This window comes from Neoarius graeffei, chromosome 22 (genome assembly GCF_027579695.1).
Source record: "Neoarius graeffei isolate fNeoGra1 chromosome 22, fNeoGra1.pri, whole genome shotgun sequence".
Taxonomy (NCBI): Eukaryota; Metazoa; Chordata; class Actinopteri; order Siluriformes; family Ariidae; genus Neoarius; species Neoarius graeffei.
This window is the reverse complement of record NC_083590.1, coordinates 19,779,692-19,795,860: the sequence shown is the minus strand read 5'-3', so window position 1 is coordinate 19,795,860 and position 16,169 is coordinate 19,779,692. Positions and strand designations below refer to the sequence as shown.

The window sequence follows — 16,169 nt, the reverse complement described above, 5'->3', positions numbered from 1 at the left end:
AACACAACGCAGTAACGAACAATGTTCACAGTGCGCCACCTTGAGTACACCTGATGCTGCCGCATGCCTTATGCGGTGTGGAAGCCCACCAGTTTGTGCGTTCGTGCATCGAAGCATCGTTCGCGAATCGAAGCAAAATTTGTTCGGAAATGTTCGTAGCCCGATTTATTCGTGAATAGGGACGTTTGTGACCTGAGGTTTGACTGTATTTTGCTTGCTACTTGATGCTTGCTTGTGAGTTTATTTTTTCATTTTAGATTGCATTAGATTTGATTCAGATTTGGCTTTATTGTCGTCGTACAGAGTCCAGGTACAAAGCCAGCGAAATGCAGTTAGCATCTAACCAGAAGTGCAGAATACAGGATCATTTACAGATAAGTGCCCGAAGTAAGTACTCTAGCATAGTGATGTTATATGTCACAATATATACAGTGATGAACAGTGGAGAGATACAAGATGCAGATATCACGTCTGTAAATATTTGTTAGTTAATTTTCACTTGCGAGTGTCCTTGCTGTGATGTCCAGCTTAATCTGTCCAGCTGCCAGCGAACAGAACGCAGGCTGAGCTGGTCAACTGTTGGTTCTTATTTTTCAGGTGCTAAGTAATTTCCCAGCGTCCTTATTGGATCACTAAAATGATAGAATCAAACACTGAGATTTTCTAATCACCATACTGATGTATTTTATTTAAAACAAAGACCCCTTGTTTATGATGAATCGTTGTTGGCAGAAATTCAGAACCTGTCTCCTTTGTTTGCTAGGGTTTTTTTTTTTCCCCCATTTAGTTTACTACAGGTTTACGTTTGCTCACTTATTAGTTGATGGCCTTTTTATTTATTTATTTATTTAGCTTCCGAGTTTGTGTTTAAGCTCGGAGTTCTGCCACGTTTCTCACAGATGTGTAACCCGTAACGCGGCCCAGCTGTTGAGCCGGACCGTAGCAGTGTCTCCTGATAGACACGCTGGTGTAAATGGGACAGAGTTCAGTGTGACGCAGTGGTGCCTCCAAAGCAAACAAGCTGCTTTCTTGGAAAACGACACGCCACCAAACCTCGTCCTGTTATCCTTTCACGCCATCAGGGTGGACTTGTTTAGCAACCTGACCTGCATGTGACCGCTGGAGCTGCTGAGGGAAGGGAAAAAAAAATAATTTCAAGCTCAGGAATAAATCTCAGAAAAGTCTACGTGAGAAATTTTCACTTCAGCTTCGTGTCTTTCAGTGCATGATCCTTACAATACCGTACGTGTCCATACTTTCAGACTGAACTGCTGCCTTTATTAGTTCTTTTCCATTAACAGCGTGTACAGAAGTCTTTACCGCAGATAGTGATTTGCTGTCAAAGATGCAGATTATTTTCTACGTATTAAAGAACGCCACGTGTATTTTATCGTTTTATAGCTACATTTAATGCTTAGGAAAATCCATAATGTTCATGTTTTCAATTATCTTATAGCAGCTATATAAACAGTTACCTCATGAGTCATCGAAGATAATATGAACATGTGAGATCTGAGCTGAGATGTATTTTATTGTCCTCTCGGGGAAATTTTCTGAGAATCAGCATGAATTTGGACAGTAACATACAATAATATGGCCACATGTTGACGATAAAAGCTTTAAAGTGACGACCTGCTTGCCAGATGTGTGTGTGTATAGTCCATAAGTAATAACTGTCAGGGCTGCTTTCACTGGCCACTTTTAATAGGAACTTGATTCTAAGATTCCTGTTCTTGGCTGGCAGGAGCGGAACTCGGTGTGTTGCGTGTTGAGATGCTTTTCTGCTCACCACGGTCGTAAAGAGTTGCTATATCCTTCCTGGCAAAAAAAAGATCAAACCAATCTGTCCGTTTTCCTCTGACCTCGCTCATCAACAAGGCGTTTGTTTCCACACACAGAACTCTCACTCATTCGATGTGTTTTTGTTTTTCGCACCATTCTGTCTGCGTAAACTCGAGAGACTGTTGTGTATGAAAACTCCAGGAGATCAGCAGTTTCTGAAAGACTCAAACCTCATACTCATCTGGCTCAAACCAACATCCCACAGTATAAAATATCATAGAATCCTGACCTTACTAGCTTAACTGGAAGCTTCTTCTATTATTTGTGGTTATTTTACACGTCAGGATATTTCGTAATGATCATAATTTCCGACATGACAAACACTTCTGTACGTGTCACTGCTTCTTCGCGGTTTTGGGCAGTTTTACTTCAGGTCAAGCTGAATGTCGGATTTGTTTTTGTGAAATCAGCTGCTGTGGTGTGTTTTGAGGAAGATCGCCGTGGTGCTGTATGGATGTGAAAGCGGATTATTACGTCGACGTCGATGAGCTGCACTTTGCTCCCTGTAAGAGCGCTGAGCTCTCGCCTGCAGAACATCATCGAATGCAAACAAATCTTTATTGTGGTCGTAAATATTGACTTTGTGCTGCTTTGGTTGTTTGTTTGCAATTGACTAGAAGATTATTTCTCACTGAGAATGTGGACGATGAAATCAAGTAAAATGGCTTTAATGCCCTTACACAGCAGCAGCTAAACTCAATCTCCTCTCTCTCTTTTCTTTTTTCTTTTTTTTTTTTTAGCATCAAGTTGCTAGCAGTACAGGACCTGGCTGATCAGCAAGCGCTGGATAAGGTATGGCTCCGTGTTACAAACATTTCTCTTTCTTATGCATGGCTGTAACTACCATTGACGACACCGAGGTCATGTCCTCGGTATTTTTTTCAGAAATTTAAAATTGTTCTACGCTGAATTCTATGGAATCAATTTTGTGCCAAAATGTTCATACAATACTTTTGAAATATCAAACGAAAACGACAAATCAAAATACAAAAAAAAGAACAAAAAGTCAATTTTTTTAGACTGGCAAACAAATTATTCGTGTAATCGTGCAAAATATCAGTCTATTACTCTTCAGAAACCTTTTATTTTTGTTCCGCGTCTTTCTCAGTTTTGTTTGCCGTAATTTATTTTGGTTGCGATTCCAGCTTTCTCGTTTGCGCTCCCTGACTTTTTGCTTGCAGTTTTGGCACAAACTTCACGTGTGGGTGGGCTGTCCAGGAATGCATTCCCATTGGGTAACTTGTGTTTGACTGACAGCTACGCTCAGCCATTCCCTACTCGGATTCTGGCGGACTGTTTGACAAGTGACCGATCCATTGACGGTACACAAGGATGGAGTGGACTTCAGTGGCGACTATGATACTGAATTAATTCAACAAAGTGTAAATTCAATATCATAGTCGCCACTGAAGTCCACTCGATCCTTGTTTACCGTCAATGGATCTGTCACTCGTCAAACAGTCCGCCAGAATCCGAGTAGGGAATGGCTGAGCGTAGCTGTCAGTCAAACACAAGTTAGCCAATGGGAATGCATTCCTGGACAGCCCACCCACACGTGAAGTTTGTGCCAAAACTGCAAGCAAAAAGTCAGGGAGCGCAAACGAGAAAGCTGGAATCGCAACCAAAATAAATTACGCCAAACAAAACTGAGAAAGACGCGGAACAAAAATAAAAGGTTTCTGAAGAGTAATAGACTGATATTTTGCACGATTACACGAATTTGTTTGCCAGTCTAAAAAAATTGACTTTTTGTTCTTTTTTTTGTATTTTGATTTGTCGTTTTCGTTTGATATTTCAAAAGTATTGTATGAACATTTTGGCACAAAATTGCTTCCATAGAATTCAAGCAGTGATCAATGTAAAACGCAGCATCCACATCCACATGTCATCTGCATTTCCCCCCAATAAAATTCACATTTGTCTAATGTCATCTGAAATCTCTCAGCCTCTATCTCTATCGTTGCCGTGTCTAACGCAGCGTCACGCGACGTAGCCTATACTAGTGTCGGCCGGGGAAGTTGGGTTTTGGATAAAACAGGCAGGGTGTAGTCTACGCTCTATCACATATGCCTACCTAACCTAACGTAGGCTAATAGTCACATCGCATTATAGAGCTTTACCTGAGCGCAAAATGAAAACGTTGCAACAAACTAAATTAAGGTTTGGACAGCCAACAGAAGAGAAGGAGGGAAGGTGAGAAAATATTGCCAGTGCAGTGGCAGACCGTTCAGCGGTGTCATGCCAACTTTCCAAGGGGAAACGTTTCATTGTCATTGCCTATTACATTTTAGTTATCATTTCGAGAAACATTCAAAACTACGTTGTCACAGGCAGCCCTGTGCAGGGCTGAGTAAACGGGCTTGTTTGAGTAAAACTCTCTCATAACTCTCTTTCTCTCTCACTCACACACACACACACACACACACACACACACACACACACACACACAAATAATACACTCTCTCACACTCTCTCTAATACATAGTCTTCACACAGAACTAATAGCCCTACATTCTAATGTAATTTAAGATAATGAAATGTAAATAATGCCAATACTTCAGGTAGCTGAGCAATACACTCAGTTCAGTTCAGTTTTGACTTTTATGTCAGACAAAACTCCACAGTTCTGATGGCACAGTTTTAGAATTGTTGAAGTAAATGTGTTATGAGCCAAACTTACATTACAGGCAATGGTGAGAACACTCTGTTTCAGAGAATGCATGCAAATGGATCTCAATTCAAGACAGCCAGATAGACTGATGCCTTTACATTACTGCTCAGAATGGCTCTACACATACAGACACCCACAAATAACACAAACTCTCAGTCTCTCACTCATACACGCATGCACACACTCACTCACACTATTATTATAAGGTGTAATACTAAAGCTTACAATTCAGCAGTTCACACCCTTTCTGTCATGTGTATGCTGCAATGTAAATAATGCCAATACTTTAGGTAACTGGTACTTTAGGTACTGTATGTATACTCAGTTCAAGAGTTCACTACCTTTCTACTTTTATGTCAGATAAAACACCACAGTTATGGTGCCACAGTTGTAGAATTGTTAAAATAAATGTGTCCACCACCAAATCTATCCTTGGTTTGTTATTTATTTAAGTTGTGCCGGGGGGGGGTGCTGTCAGCCATGCTTGACCTCGGTATTTGAAAAATCCTGGTTACGGCCCTGTTCTTACTGTATGTCCTTATGTTTGCACCTGAGAGGTACCGTACCATGCTATAGGAAAGCAATTTCTAGAAAATTGATGTAACTGAGAGGAACAAGGCCTGGAACAGCAGCCAGTGCATTTACAATGCAAACAAAGCTCTGAAGGAGCTGTGACAACAATACACATAATAGTCATTCAAAGGGACGCTCCAGTGTAACGTCACGAATTTCTATCTGAGAACAGAAAACCTGTCCTACATCAATACACTAATATATCTGTATCCAGGTTTAAACCCCGATGTGCACGTAGCCTGAACAAGAAGACAAAAAAAAAAAAAAAAAAGGAAAACTTGGTTACACCTTTACCTGTGACTGTTAGTGCTAAAACTGGAGACTCCTTCCGGAAATAATGACGAATATAACCGTCTCCTCCTCACTGACGCCTTCAGGCACCATGTGTTCACTTACACAGCCTTCATACAGGTCTCTGTGGATGAGCCGTTACTATAGAAACCGTATCATATTAGAACAAGTGCGTCAATCCGGACCTGTGACTTGCAGCTGGAGCTACAGTTAGTGCTGCTGACCAATCAGGATGGAGAACTCGTCAGGGGATAATAACTGAGTCACATCTGTGAGGAAGGCAGGAGGAATTAAGGGCACTGGATGAAGGTGCTTCTGCGTCAGTGTTCATGGGCTGTCAGATCAGGATGTATTCTTCATCTGTTATCTAACAGAGCTGTCTGTCTCGCTCTCTCTCTGTGTCTCGTCTAAGTAAAGTGTGGCTCGTTAGCTATTTTTGAGGTGATATTTGTGTGCGAGCCATGCATGTCCACTGGAAGCCGGTCATCTATAAATACCACGGTCGTGTGTGTGTGTGTGTGTGTGTGTCCCAGTGGTGAACTGACTTCCCTTGAGCGTGTCACTAAAATACAATACACCGCAACGTTTCTTTCAGAACTCATGCCATGCGGATGAGGGCGGAGTCATCCTGGAATAGACCACGCCCATCCAGATAAATTTTTGAGCACAAGTTCAGAAGAACTTTTAACAAGTGGTGTGTGTGTGTGTGTGTGTGTGTGTGTGTGTGTGTGTGTGTGTGTGTGTGTGTGTGTTAAATGACAATATAAAGGCATATGATTGTGTATTATTAACAGAAAGTGAAATAAAGGGAACAGGGCTGGGACAGGTGCATTATGGGTTAGATAAGAGCCATAAAGATTAGAAAGGGCCATTAATAATGAACTATCACCTGTAATGGGGTGTGTGTGTGTGTGCATGTATGGCCTGATCAGCCTGCTGTCTGAATGAATCCTGCATGGTGCTAAATTAGGTCAGTGTGTGTGTGTGTGTGAGACGCTCCTAATGGACATGTCCCAAATCTCATCATCCTGACTTTTTATTCGTTTTCTTTCTCCCTTCCCTTTCAAGTTCCCTTGTATAATTAACTCTGTGACGTCTGCACTCTCTCTTCACGCACCTCTCTCTTTTCTTACTTACTTTCTCTCTGTCCTTGTCCATCTTTCTTCCCTTCACCCCTTTTCTCTCTCCCCATTCCGTTAATTTTACATCTTTCCCATTCTGTATCCCGTTTTTGTTCTCTCATTTATTCTGTGCTCTTCTCTCTACCTTTTTCCATCTTTCTCTTCTGTTTGTCATCCCTCTCTCCTCTTTTTACCCTCTTTTGCCCCCCGGCTCGGTCTTTTTACCTGCTTTGTCCTCCATCCCTAACTCCTTTTTCTTTCTCTCCAGCTCTGTCTCTTCACAAATTTTCTCCCATCTTTTAATCATTCCTTATTTTGCTCCATTTTTTTCTCTTTCTTGTTCTTTACATCTCTTCTCTCTTTCTTCTCTTCATTCTTCTCTCTTGCTTTTTCTTTCTTCCTTCTTTCATGCTCTTTACTTCTTTTTTCTTTCTCTCTGTCTGTCTTTCTTGACTCTGCATCATCATCTCCTTCCTTTTTCACTACCAGTCCCTACTTTCCTACTTGCACCTCTTTTTCTTCTTTCTTTAAACATTTTCTCTCTTCTCCCCACTGCTTCCTCTTTGTCCATCTTTCTTTTTTACTCTTGCATTCCTTTTCCCCTTTATTAACTTTTCCTTTTATTCATCATTCCCTGTTTGCACTCTTGTCTTTCTCCCCGTTTCCCCTCGAATTTCACCTTTTTTTTCCTTTCCTCTCGCAATCTTTCTTGTCTTCACCCTGTTTGTTGTGCCACACTTTAGTCCTCCTTTCTCCTCTTCTCTCTGCACTCCTCTCTCACTTTCCTCATTTCAGCTAATTCTTTCCCTGACTTTTCATCCCTCTTTCCACATTCCTGATTTTTCTGTCTTGCTGTCCTTTTTTTTTTTTTTTTTTGTTCCCCCACTGCACTGCAGTCTCACTGAGTCACATGGTGTGTGTGTGTGTGTGTGAGAGAGGTTTCACGCTGCATGTTTCTTGGTGTCCTTCTGTTTCTGCAGCAGTGAGGGTTGTACAGTTTGTCCTTGTGCTCACAGTGAAGGAGGTGTGGCCTCTGTACCTGTCAGTCCCAGTGGAGGAGGCGTGGCCTCCACTTGTCAATCCCAGTGGAAGAAGAGGCGTGGCCTCTACTCCTCTCATCTCATTATCTCTAGCCGCTTTATCCTTCTACAGGGTCGCGGGCAAGCTGGAGCCTATCCCAGCTGACTACGGGCGAAAGGCGGGGTACACCCTGGACAAGTCGCCAGGTCATCACAGGGCTGACACAGACAGACAACCATTCACACTCACATTCACACCTACGGTCAATTTAGAGTCACCAGTTAACCTAACCTGCATGTCTTTGGACTGTGGGGGAAACCGGAGCACCCGGAGGAAACCCACGCGGACACGGGGAGAACATGCAAACTCCACACAGAAAGGCTCTCGCCGGTCACGGGGCTCGAACCCGGACCTTCTTGCTGTGAGGCGACAGCGCTAACCACTGCACCACCGTGCCGCCCGCCTCTGTACTCATCAGCCTCAATAAAGGAGGCGTGGCCTGTGTACCTGTCAGTCTCAGTGGAAGAGGCGTGGCTTCTGTACCCAGCAGTCTCAAAGTAGGTGTGGCCTCTGTACCCGTCGGTCCCAGTGGAGAAGGCGTGGTCTCTGTGTGTAAGACTGAAACGCACTATACTGTGTCTTTAAACAGACTCTACTGGGGAAAATGTGTTCTGTTGCTCATAATTAGAGAAATTGTTTCAGTGTGATGGTGAGATCATTTAGCATTCTAAAGGAATGGGTGTAGAACAGGCCGGTAAACACGCAGGACTTCATGGAGCTCAGCAAAGTCAAATAAACACTCGGAACACTGGACCAGAACAGCTTTAGAACAAAGTAAAGGCATAATGTTGACTGTGCAAACTGCATATGATCAAGGTCAGCTCATGCTGAAAAACATCCGAGAAATTGGAGTGACTTCATAACGAACTCCTCAGCATGGGCAGGATGACGTGCAATATTTTATTAGATAAACGGACAAGTTTATATCACTCTGTACTGAAAGGATTGATTTTCTTCCTAACAGTGCTGTGAAATGTCATTCCCACGCAAAGAACTTATTTCGAGGTGCCGTTTGTAATTTATTTATTTATTTATTTATTTTTAAATGTTCACAGACCTGTAAAAGTATGTAGTTTTAATTATGCCTTAGAAATCTCAGATTCATGAGATTTGGTTTCTAGATTTTTCTTTTGTTTCTTTGATTGTTTCACACTTCTGGTAAAATATTTCTGACCCTGAAATGAGCTGACTAGCTGCTTTTTGAGAAACTCGGCATCTCGGGAGGTGAAGATGGTTCTAATAGACGCGTGATGAGTTTTCAGCGTTTTCATTTTCAGGCAGTGGAGAACTCTAAAAATAACAAATTGCTCCTTTAAGAAATCATATTTGCTATTTAAGGAATAAAACGCTTGGAGTGTGCTTTTATAGGAGAATAATCAGATATATGGCTTGACGAATTGTTTTATTCCTTGTACACCACAGCAATTTACCAAGTATTAAATTTTTTCAAATTAATTCTAGCTGTGATTCTGAAACATTTGTAGCCAGGGATCTGTTTAAATAAATCCAACAGTTCATGAATTGATTTTTAAATCTTTCGCTTGATGTTTTTTGGAGCCATAGAGCTTTTTATTCCTGAACTTTCCGCTGTCATGGAAGTCTGTATCTCAAAAGTAGCCCAAAAAAATGTACTTGCATGAAAGAAGTTGCCTTAAACGCTTTTACTGCATAGAAACAATGAAAGCTTGAGTGATTCCCAGGAAAAACACCTGAAGTCTACGTTTCTTCCACTTAGTTTTTAAGTCATGGCCCTTTTTGGGAGACCCACCCTAGGACCGCCCCAAAACAAAAATGGCGGCTCCTATTGAAATCATTGTAAAAGGACTATGTTTGTTAGAAGCACAGACTTCTAATTGTCTAAAACACCACTGAAGGGTTTACGCAAGATCGGACTCGTCTTTGGTGCATAGACCTCTAAATATAACCTTTGAGAAGGCGGGTAATAATCACAGACCATCTTTGAGAAAGACCAAGTTATAGAATGTCATAGTGTGTGTTAGAGGTCTGCGCGGGACAGAATTTTCAGTCCCGCTCCCGCATTGTGCAGTCCCACTCCCGCAAAGAATTATGATTTTCAGTCCCGCTCCCGCCCGCGCCTGCCATATTTTGTCCCGCTCCCGCCCACAAATCCCGCATGATGCAGACATTCGTGTTATTTCTCACGAAAGTTCTTGTCATTGTTTATGTCATCAACAACAGCTCTTCTACATTTGAGTGCCCTGTCATCTACATGACGTGACAGTTGTTGGATGGGGCAGAATATCTCGCACATCGAATTTGCCTATTGTTGCTGCCGTGTCAACTAATGGCCCTTTTCCACTACCCTTTTTCAGCTCGCTTCAGCTCACTTCAGCCCGACACGGCTCGCGTTTCGACTACCAAAAACCAGCACGACTCAGCTCGCTTCAGCCCTGCTTAGCCCCTAAAACTCGCACTGTTTTGGAGTGGGGCTGAAGCGAGCCAAACCGTGCCGAGTGAGGCTGGGGGCGTGAGCAGACACTCCCCTGTGCACTGATTGGTGAGGAGGAGTGTCCTCACATGCCTACACACGCCCCGCGAGCGCGCTGGGATCTGTAAACCCGGAAGAAGGAGAATTATGAAGCCTTATGCGCCTCGCCTCATCTATACGCTCTTGCCAGTATCTGTTGGCGTTGTCGGTGACAACAAGCCACAGAACCAAGACCAGCAACACTAACGACTCCATGTCCTCCATGATTATTGTTTACTATCCGGGTCGTGAGACTACTGCTTAAAAGCTCACTGATGTCACTGTTTGCGCTGCTTAACGACATCACGTGACGTCCACCCACTTTCGCTAACTCCACCCAATGTGTCCACCCACTTCCAGCCATCACGGTTCAGCGCGGTTGTAGTCGAAATGCAACTCCAACAGCCCCGCTCAGCTCGACTCAGCCCAACTCAGCACGGCTCAGCCCAACTCAGCCGCGTTTGTAGTGGAAAAGCGGCATAAGTGTTGGGCAAACTGAACTAATCCCCGACCAGCGATGCTGTCATACGGGCGGAGGTCCGCAGCAACAAAATCAACGCATTTCTCCACGGTCTTTGCCTTCAACGCATCTGTCACTTTTGCGTTGTTCCGTCTGAACTCCAACAATTGTCCTTTTAACACAGTACATACATGGCGATTCAGGCCTGATGTACCTGATTTATGGCCATTGTATGTCAGAACCTTTTGGCACTTATCACAACAAGCAAAGCACAGCTGATTTCCCTCTGCGTCGTACACGAGTGAGAACGACTTCGGAATGTCTGATTTCAGGACTCTTGACTTTTTAACGGTAAATGTGCCTCTTTTTAAAGCAGCACTTACTTCTGAAGCACTGTGAGCTTCACTAGAGGAGCTCTGCTCTTCTGCCATGATCGGAGATCTCAAACACGGAAGAGGAAAGGAATCGGAAACGTACGCGAGATTAGGCCACATCCGCAGATTTAGGTATCTTAAAATGTTTTTATTAATGCCAGATAAAAGATCCAGCACAAATTATATATGATAGGCATAAATTAATAATTTATAAATTTTATTTTAAACACGTTTTTAGTTAGCGGGACTGCAGCTTATCACCTCTCCCGCCCGCTCCCGCATTGTGCACTCCCCCTCGCACCCGCAATGAGCTTTCAAAATTTGTCCCACGCCGCACTGCATTGCATCGGGTCCCGCGGGACTCCCGCGGGAGTGCAGGGCTTGTGTGTGTGTGTGTGTGTGTGTAAATAATATAAAATATTTTATTTATTTATTTATTTTTAAAAATCCATTTATAGTTAGTTAATGTTGTCTAATGCCCAGGAACAAGTTCATCACCTCCTGATACAGTCAGTTTGTTTACATGAGAAGGTGCTTCAGCATGGTTGCACATGCTCGTAGGGTTTTTTTTTTTTTGGTCTGTGAGTGTGTAGGGCCGTCTGTCTCCACCTGTGTGTTGGCTTTATTGCGAGCGAACGTACATTTGCCAACAGAATCTCTGCCAAAGCTTCGTCCACACGACATCCCTGATATATTTCCTTACAGTAACTCGAGCTCTGTGTAGTGCAGCTTTCTGGGCAGCGATCCATAACTTTCAGCATTAGCAGATTTATACATCTCCAGGGTTTGAGTTTTAAAGATGAGAAACTTTTCAGCTTGTCCTTTTTTTCCGGTTGTTGTCGATTTTTGTTTGTCTCTTACGACTGCGAGTGACGTGCAATGCTTTTAGAGCAGGAGCTCTGTCCTAAATCACTGTTCTACCTCCCTGCCCTATTCCCTAACCCCTTTCCTGTTCCCATCAAAGACCACAGGCTTGGGTCGTCCCGAGTGGGAACCTCACTAATTATAGACATGAACGGAGAAGAGTTTATGGTAAAGGTCAAGTGCGTTGATCGTTTATCAGGTTGCATGCAGATCTGCATTGCTCTGCTGGAGGGGTTGCAGGGTCGGGTTGAGTGTTTAGGACCGATCCGATCTGCACTTCATCGCTGTTCTGTCCATTAGTCTGAATAGATGATCGCTCAGGCGTTTGCGGTTAGTTATTGCTCATTTTCATAATTGTTGCACTGACCGAGACGTGTTTTTCACAATTCTGTTCAGAACCCGAGACAGTTGAAATAGAAAAGTTTGCGTACCCTCAGGGCACGATGAAGGCGACAAACTATTTCATTTGTAGCCACAACAGTTTTTTTTTTTTTTTTTTTTTTTTTTTTACTGTGATGTTCCTTCGTTATTTTTTTTAAAGATTTTTTTTTTTGGGGGGGGGCGGCACGGTGGTGTAGTGGTTAGCGCTGTCGCCTCACAGCAAGAAGGTCCTGGGTTCGAGCCCCGTGGCCGGCGAGGGCCTTTCTGTGTGGAGTTTGCATGTTCTCCCCGTGTCCGCGTGGGTTTCCTCCGGGTGCTCCGGTTTCCCCCACAGTCCAAAGACATGCAGGTTAGGTTAACTGGTGACTCTAAATTGACCGTAGGTGTGAATGTGAGTGTGAATGGTTGTCTGTGTCTATGTGTCAGCCCTGTGATGACCTGGCGACTTGTCCAGGGTGTACCCCGCCTTTCGCCCGTAGTCAGCTGGGATAGGCTCCAGCTTGCCTGCGACCCTGTAGAACAGGATAAAGCGGCTAGAGATAATGAGATGAGATTTTTTGGGGGGCTTTTTTCACCTTTTATTGGATAGGACAGTGTAGAGACAGGAAATGAGTGGGAGAGAGAGACGGGGAGGGATTAGGAAATGACCTCGGGTCGGAATTGAACCCAGGTCCCCGGATTTATGGTATGGCGCCTTATCCACCTGAGCCATGACGCCCCCGTTCCTTCGTTATTACCGGAAACGGAGATCAGAGGTTGATCAGTTCATATCAAAACCATATCACATCTCACTGAATGTGATTGAAATATTTGCACATTCTGTTTGAAAATGAATGATGATGCAAAAACAAATTTCCTTTTTCAATTCCAAAACCATGTGTGAAGCAAATTTTTGCATCCAGCTATATGACTCTCTGATAAACAAACGAAAAAATAGAAAATGGACAAAGGGTTATGCTGAGCTGCTTTATCATGCTCTTGATAATGTGATAAGGTATTGTTTCTATAGTAACAGCGTAGGCAGGGATGTGTATTGTGGAGGCTCAACATAAATAAATACAGCTTTTGACTAAAAGTTTAAATAACATTTATGGAAGGATTCTCCAGTGTCGGTGTAACTGGACATTTTTCCACCATGGGAAAGGCTACAAGATGGCAAGCTTTGCACTTTGCAGTTTCTTAGGCTACAGTCACACTCCAGCTCGCGATGCTTTGCGATGTTTTATCGATGAAAATGAGGCGTTTTAGTGGCGATGTACAGTTGAGCTGAAAGTTGTGGTCACACAGCAGGTGAACACTTGACTGTCACGCCTTCGCACACTTGAGCAGCCACGCCCACTCACAGGACCCAGTCGTTATGGGGAAATACCTGATGCTGATCTGAGAGCAATCAGCACGTGCGTATAAGGACACCGAGGCTTTGCGAAGTATTATCACGGTCACGTTTGTTTATGACTCTGCTTTTGGTTTTGTAAACATCACGCCTGGTAGGAAACACTCGTCCTGCACTTACATCCATCTACTGCCACATACCTGACAGAATACTTCACCAAGTCTCTATGAAAACGGCGTCCTTATTATTTGCCTGTGCTGATTATGCTCAAATCAGCATCAGGTGTTTCCCATAATGACTGGGTCTCAAGTGTGCGCACAGCACGCTCCGAAGGATCCCTGAATGTAAATGCAGCTTTTAAGTCTCGGTGAAGATTGGGCTGTGGCGAGCCGCTGTGTCGATGAAGCTCCCGTCAGCATCGGGGACATGGATTTGAGACAAATGCATCTGAAGAGGCTTGAAGGTTCCCCTGAGCTTCGGGAAGTATTCCCAAACCCATGTGTGAGTATTCGCCGCTTAGTTTGCCAACGAAAACATCGCCACCAAATTTCAAAGCACGCATTGAAATTTTACGTGACGTTTTTGGCCACTTACGAGCCAGAGACGCACCAAAATACAACTTGCAAAGCATGGAAAACATTCACCATATATTGCGATTGTTGGCGATGTTAACAATTTTTCATCGCCAAGTATTCGCGAGCTGTAGTGTGACCAGGGTGTTCGGAACATGACATGCTTTGTTTAGGGTTGTTTTTGTGTACGTTCTTAACCTGGAAAGAGAAAAGGAACAATGTTTTATCTGTGATCACAGGAAGTAACTTGTTTCTATGGACATTCCACGACATTCAAAGTGATCAAAAGGAAAATATGACGTGTTCATTAATAAATAGCAAAAACAAGTTGTTCATGGGTGGCACGGTGGTGTAGTGGTTAGCGCTGTCGCCTCACAGCAAGAAGGTCCGGGTTCGATCCCTGTGGCCGGCGAGGGTCTTCCTGTGTGGAGTTTGCATGTTCTCCCCGTGTCCGCGTGGGTTTCCTCCGGGTGCTCCGGTTTCCCCCACAGTCCAAAGACATGCAGGTTAGGTTAACTGGTGACTCTAAGCCCATGTTTACATTAGACCGTATCAGCGGATCATCAGATTAACGTTTTTAAAACGATTAGTGTGCACACAGCAACACCAATACACGATTTGCGTGCACACAGCAACACCAATACACGGATACGCTCGGCTCCGCAGGCATCCTGCGCTCCAAATCACTCCGCCCTGAACAGCGAGTGCCCTCTGGAGGGTGCGCACTCCGGCCCTGCGCAGCTCACTGAGCACGCGAGTGAAGTGCACAAGCTGTGATTCGGGACTGAGCCGCTGTGTGTGTGATCCCAGCGCATATCACTTACCACTTGCAAGTGGAAGGATGGCAAGCCTAAAGACAATCATAACTACACAATGGGCAGTATTTGCATCAGTATTTGCAGTATTTTCATACTTTTATACTCTTTAATGAAAGGTGATACAAGGCGGAAGTCCGTGCCGTTTTTCAGCAGTCGCGTCACATGACCAATGCCAGCGAATCAGGAAGGTGAATGTCAGCGACGTTGTCCAATGACGACGCCAGCTAGAGCTCAGCACAGCGTATCCGCGTATTCTGAATGTTTACACAGCACCGGAGCTGACACGATCTGGATTGAATACGTGGACGCTGGCGGATTCCCGTTTCCAGGCGGTTTAATGTAAACGGACAGTGCATCCGCGAAGAAAACGAGACAGATACGGTCTAATGTAAACTTGGCCTCAATTGAGCGTAGGTGTGAATGTGAGTGTGAATGGTTGTCTGTGTCTATGTGTCAGCCCTGTGATGACCTGGCGACTTGTCCAGGGTGTACCCCGCCTTTCGCCCGTAGTCAGCTGGGATAGGCTCCAGCTTGCCTGCGACCCTGTAGAACAGGATAAAGCGGCTACAGATAATGAGATGAGATGAAATTGTTCACACTGGGAAACTGCTGTGGTGTCGCTGAAAGAAAAGAAATGAAATGCTTTGGGGATGTGCTGTTACTGAAAACTACTCAACTTCCGTGTTGCTGATGATCCCTTATTTAGGGGAAAAATGGTATCACTACATTTGTTTTAAAGCCTTTTAATAATTGTGTGTTTTTTCAGTTTTGCACAGAGCTCAATCAGCCGACTCTCTTCAGTGTGTGTAATTGGAAAGGCCCTCGTGGTGTGTGGAAATGTGCTGCTTCTGGGAAACCCACTGGAGAGTCCTGTATAGTAAGAACACACACCTATCTATCTATCTATCTATCTATCTATCTATCTATCTATCTATCTATCTATCTATCTATCTATCTATCTATCTATCTATCTATCTATCTATCTATCTATCTATCTATCTATCTATCTATCTATCTATCTATCTATCTATCTATCTATCTATCTATCTATCTATCTATCTATCTATCTATCTATCTATCTATCTATCTATCTATCTATCTATCTATCTATCTATCTATCTATCTATCTATCTATCTATCTATCTATCTATCTATCTATCTATCTATCTATCTATCTATCTATCTATCTATCTATCTATCTATCTATCTATCTATCTATCTATCTATAGCTGCTACTAACACATTGTGTGGTTTGTTGTATAACTGTTGCTCACTCTCTGTGTGTGTGTGTTTATGTGAAG

General features: G+C 43.5%; 1 protein-coding gene across 1 annotated transcript in view; it reads left to right on the top strand.

Moving 5' to 3' along the window:
* eepd1 (endonuclease/exonuclease/phosphatase family domain containing 1) overlaps positions 1-16,169 on the top strand; it is a 49,855-nt gene that overhangs the window by 20,581 nt on the left and 13,105 nt on the right. The window contains exons 2-3 of the mRNA XM_060904031.1: positions 2,583-2,634; positions 15,635-15,745. Coding sequence (XP_060760014.1) covers positions 2,583-2,634; positions 15,635-15,745 — 163 coding nt within the window. The remainder of the gene's footprint in view (positions 1-2,582; positions 2,635-15,634; positions 15,746-16,169) is intronic.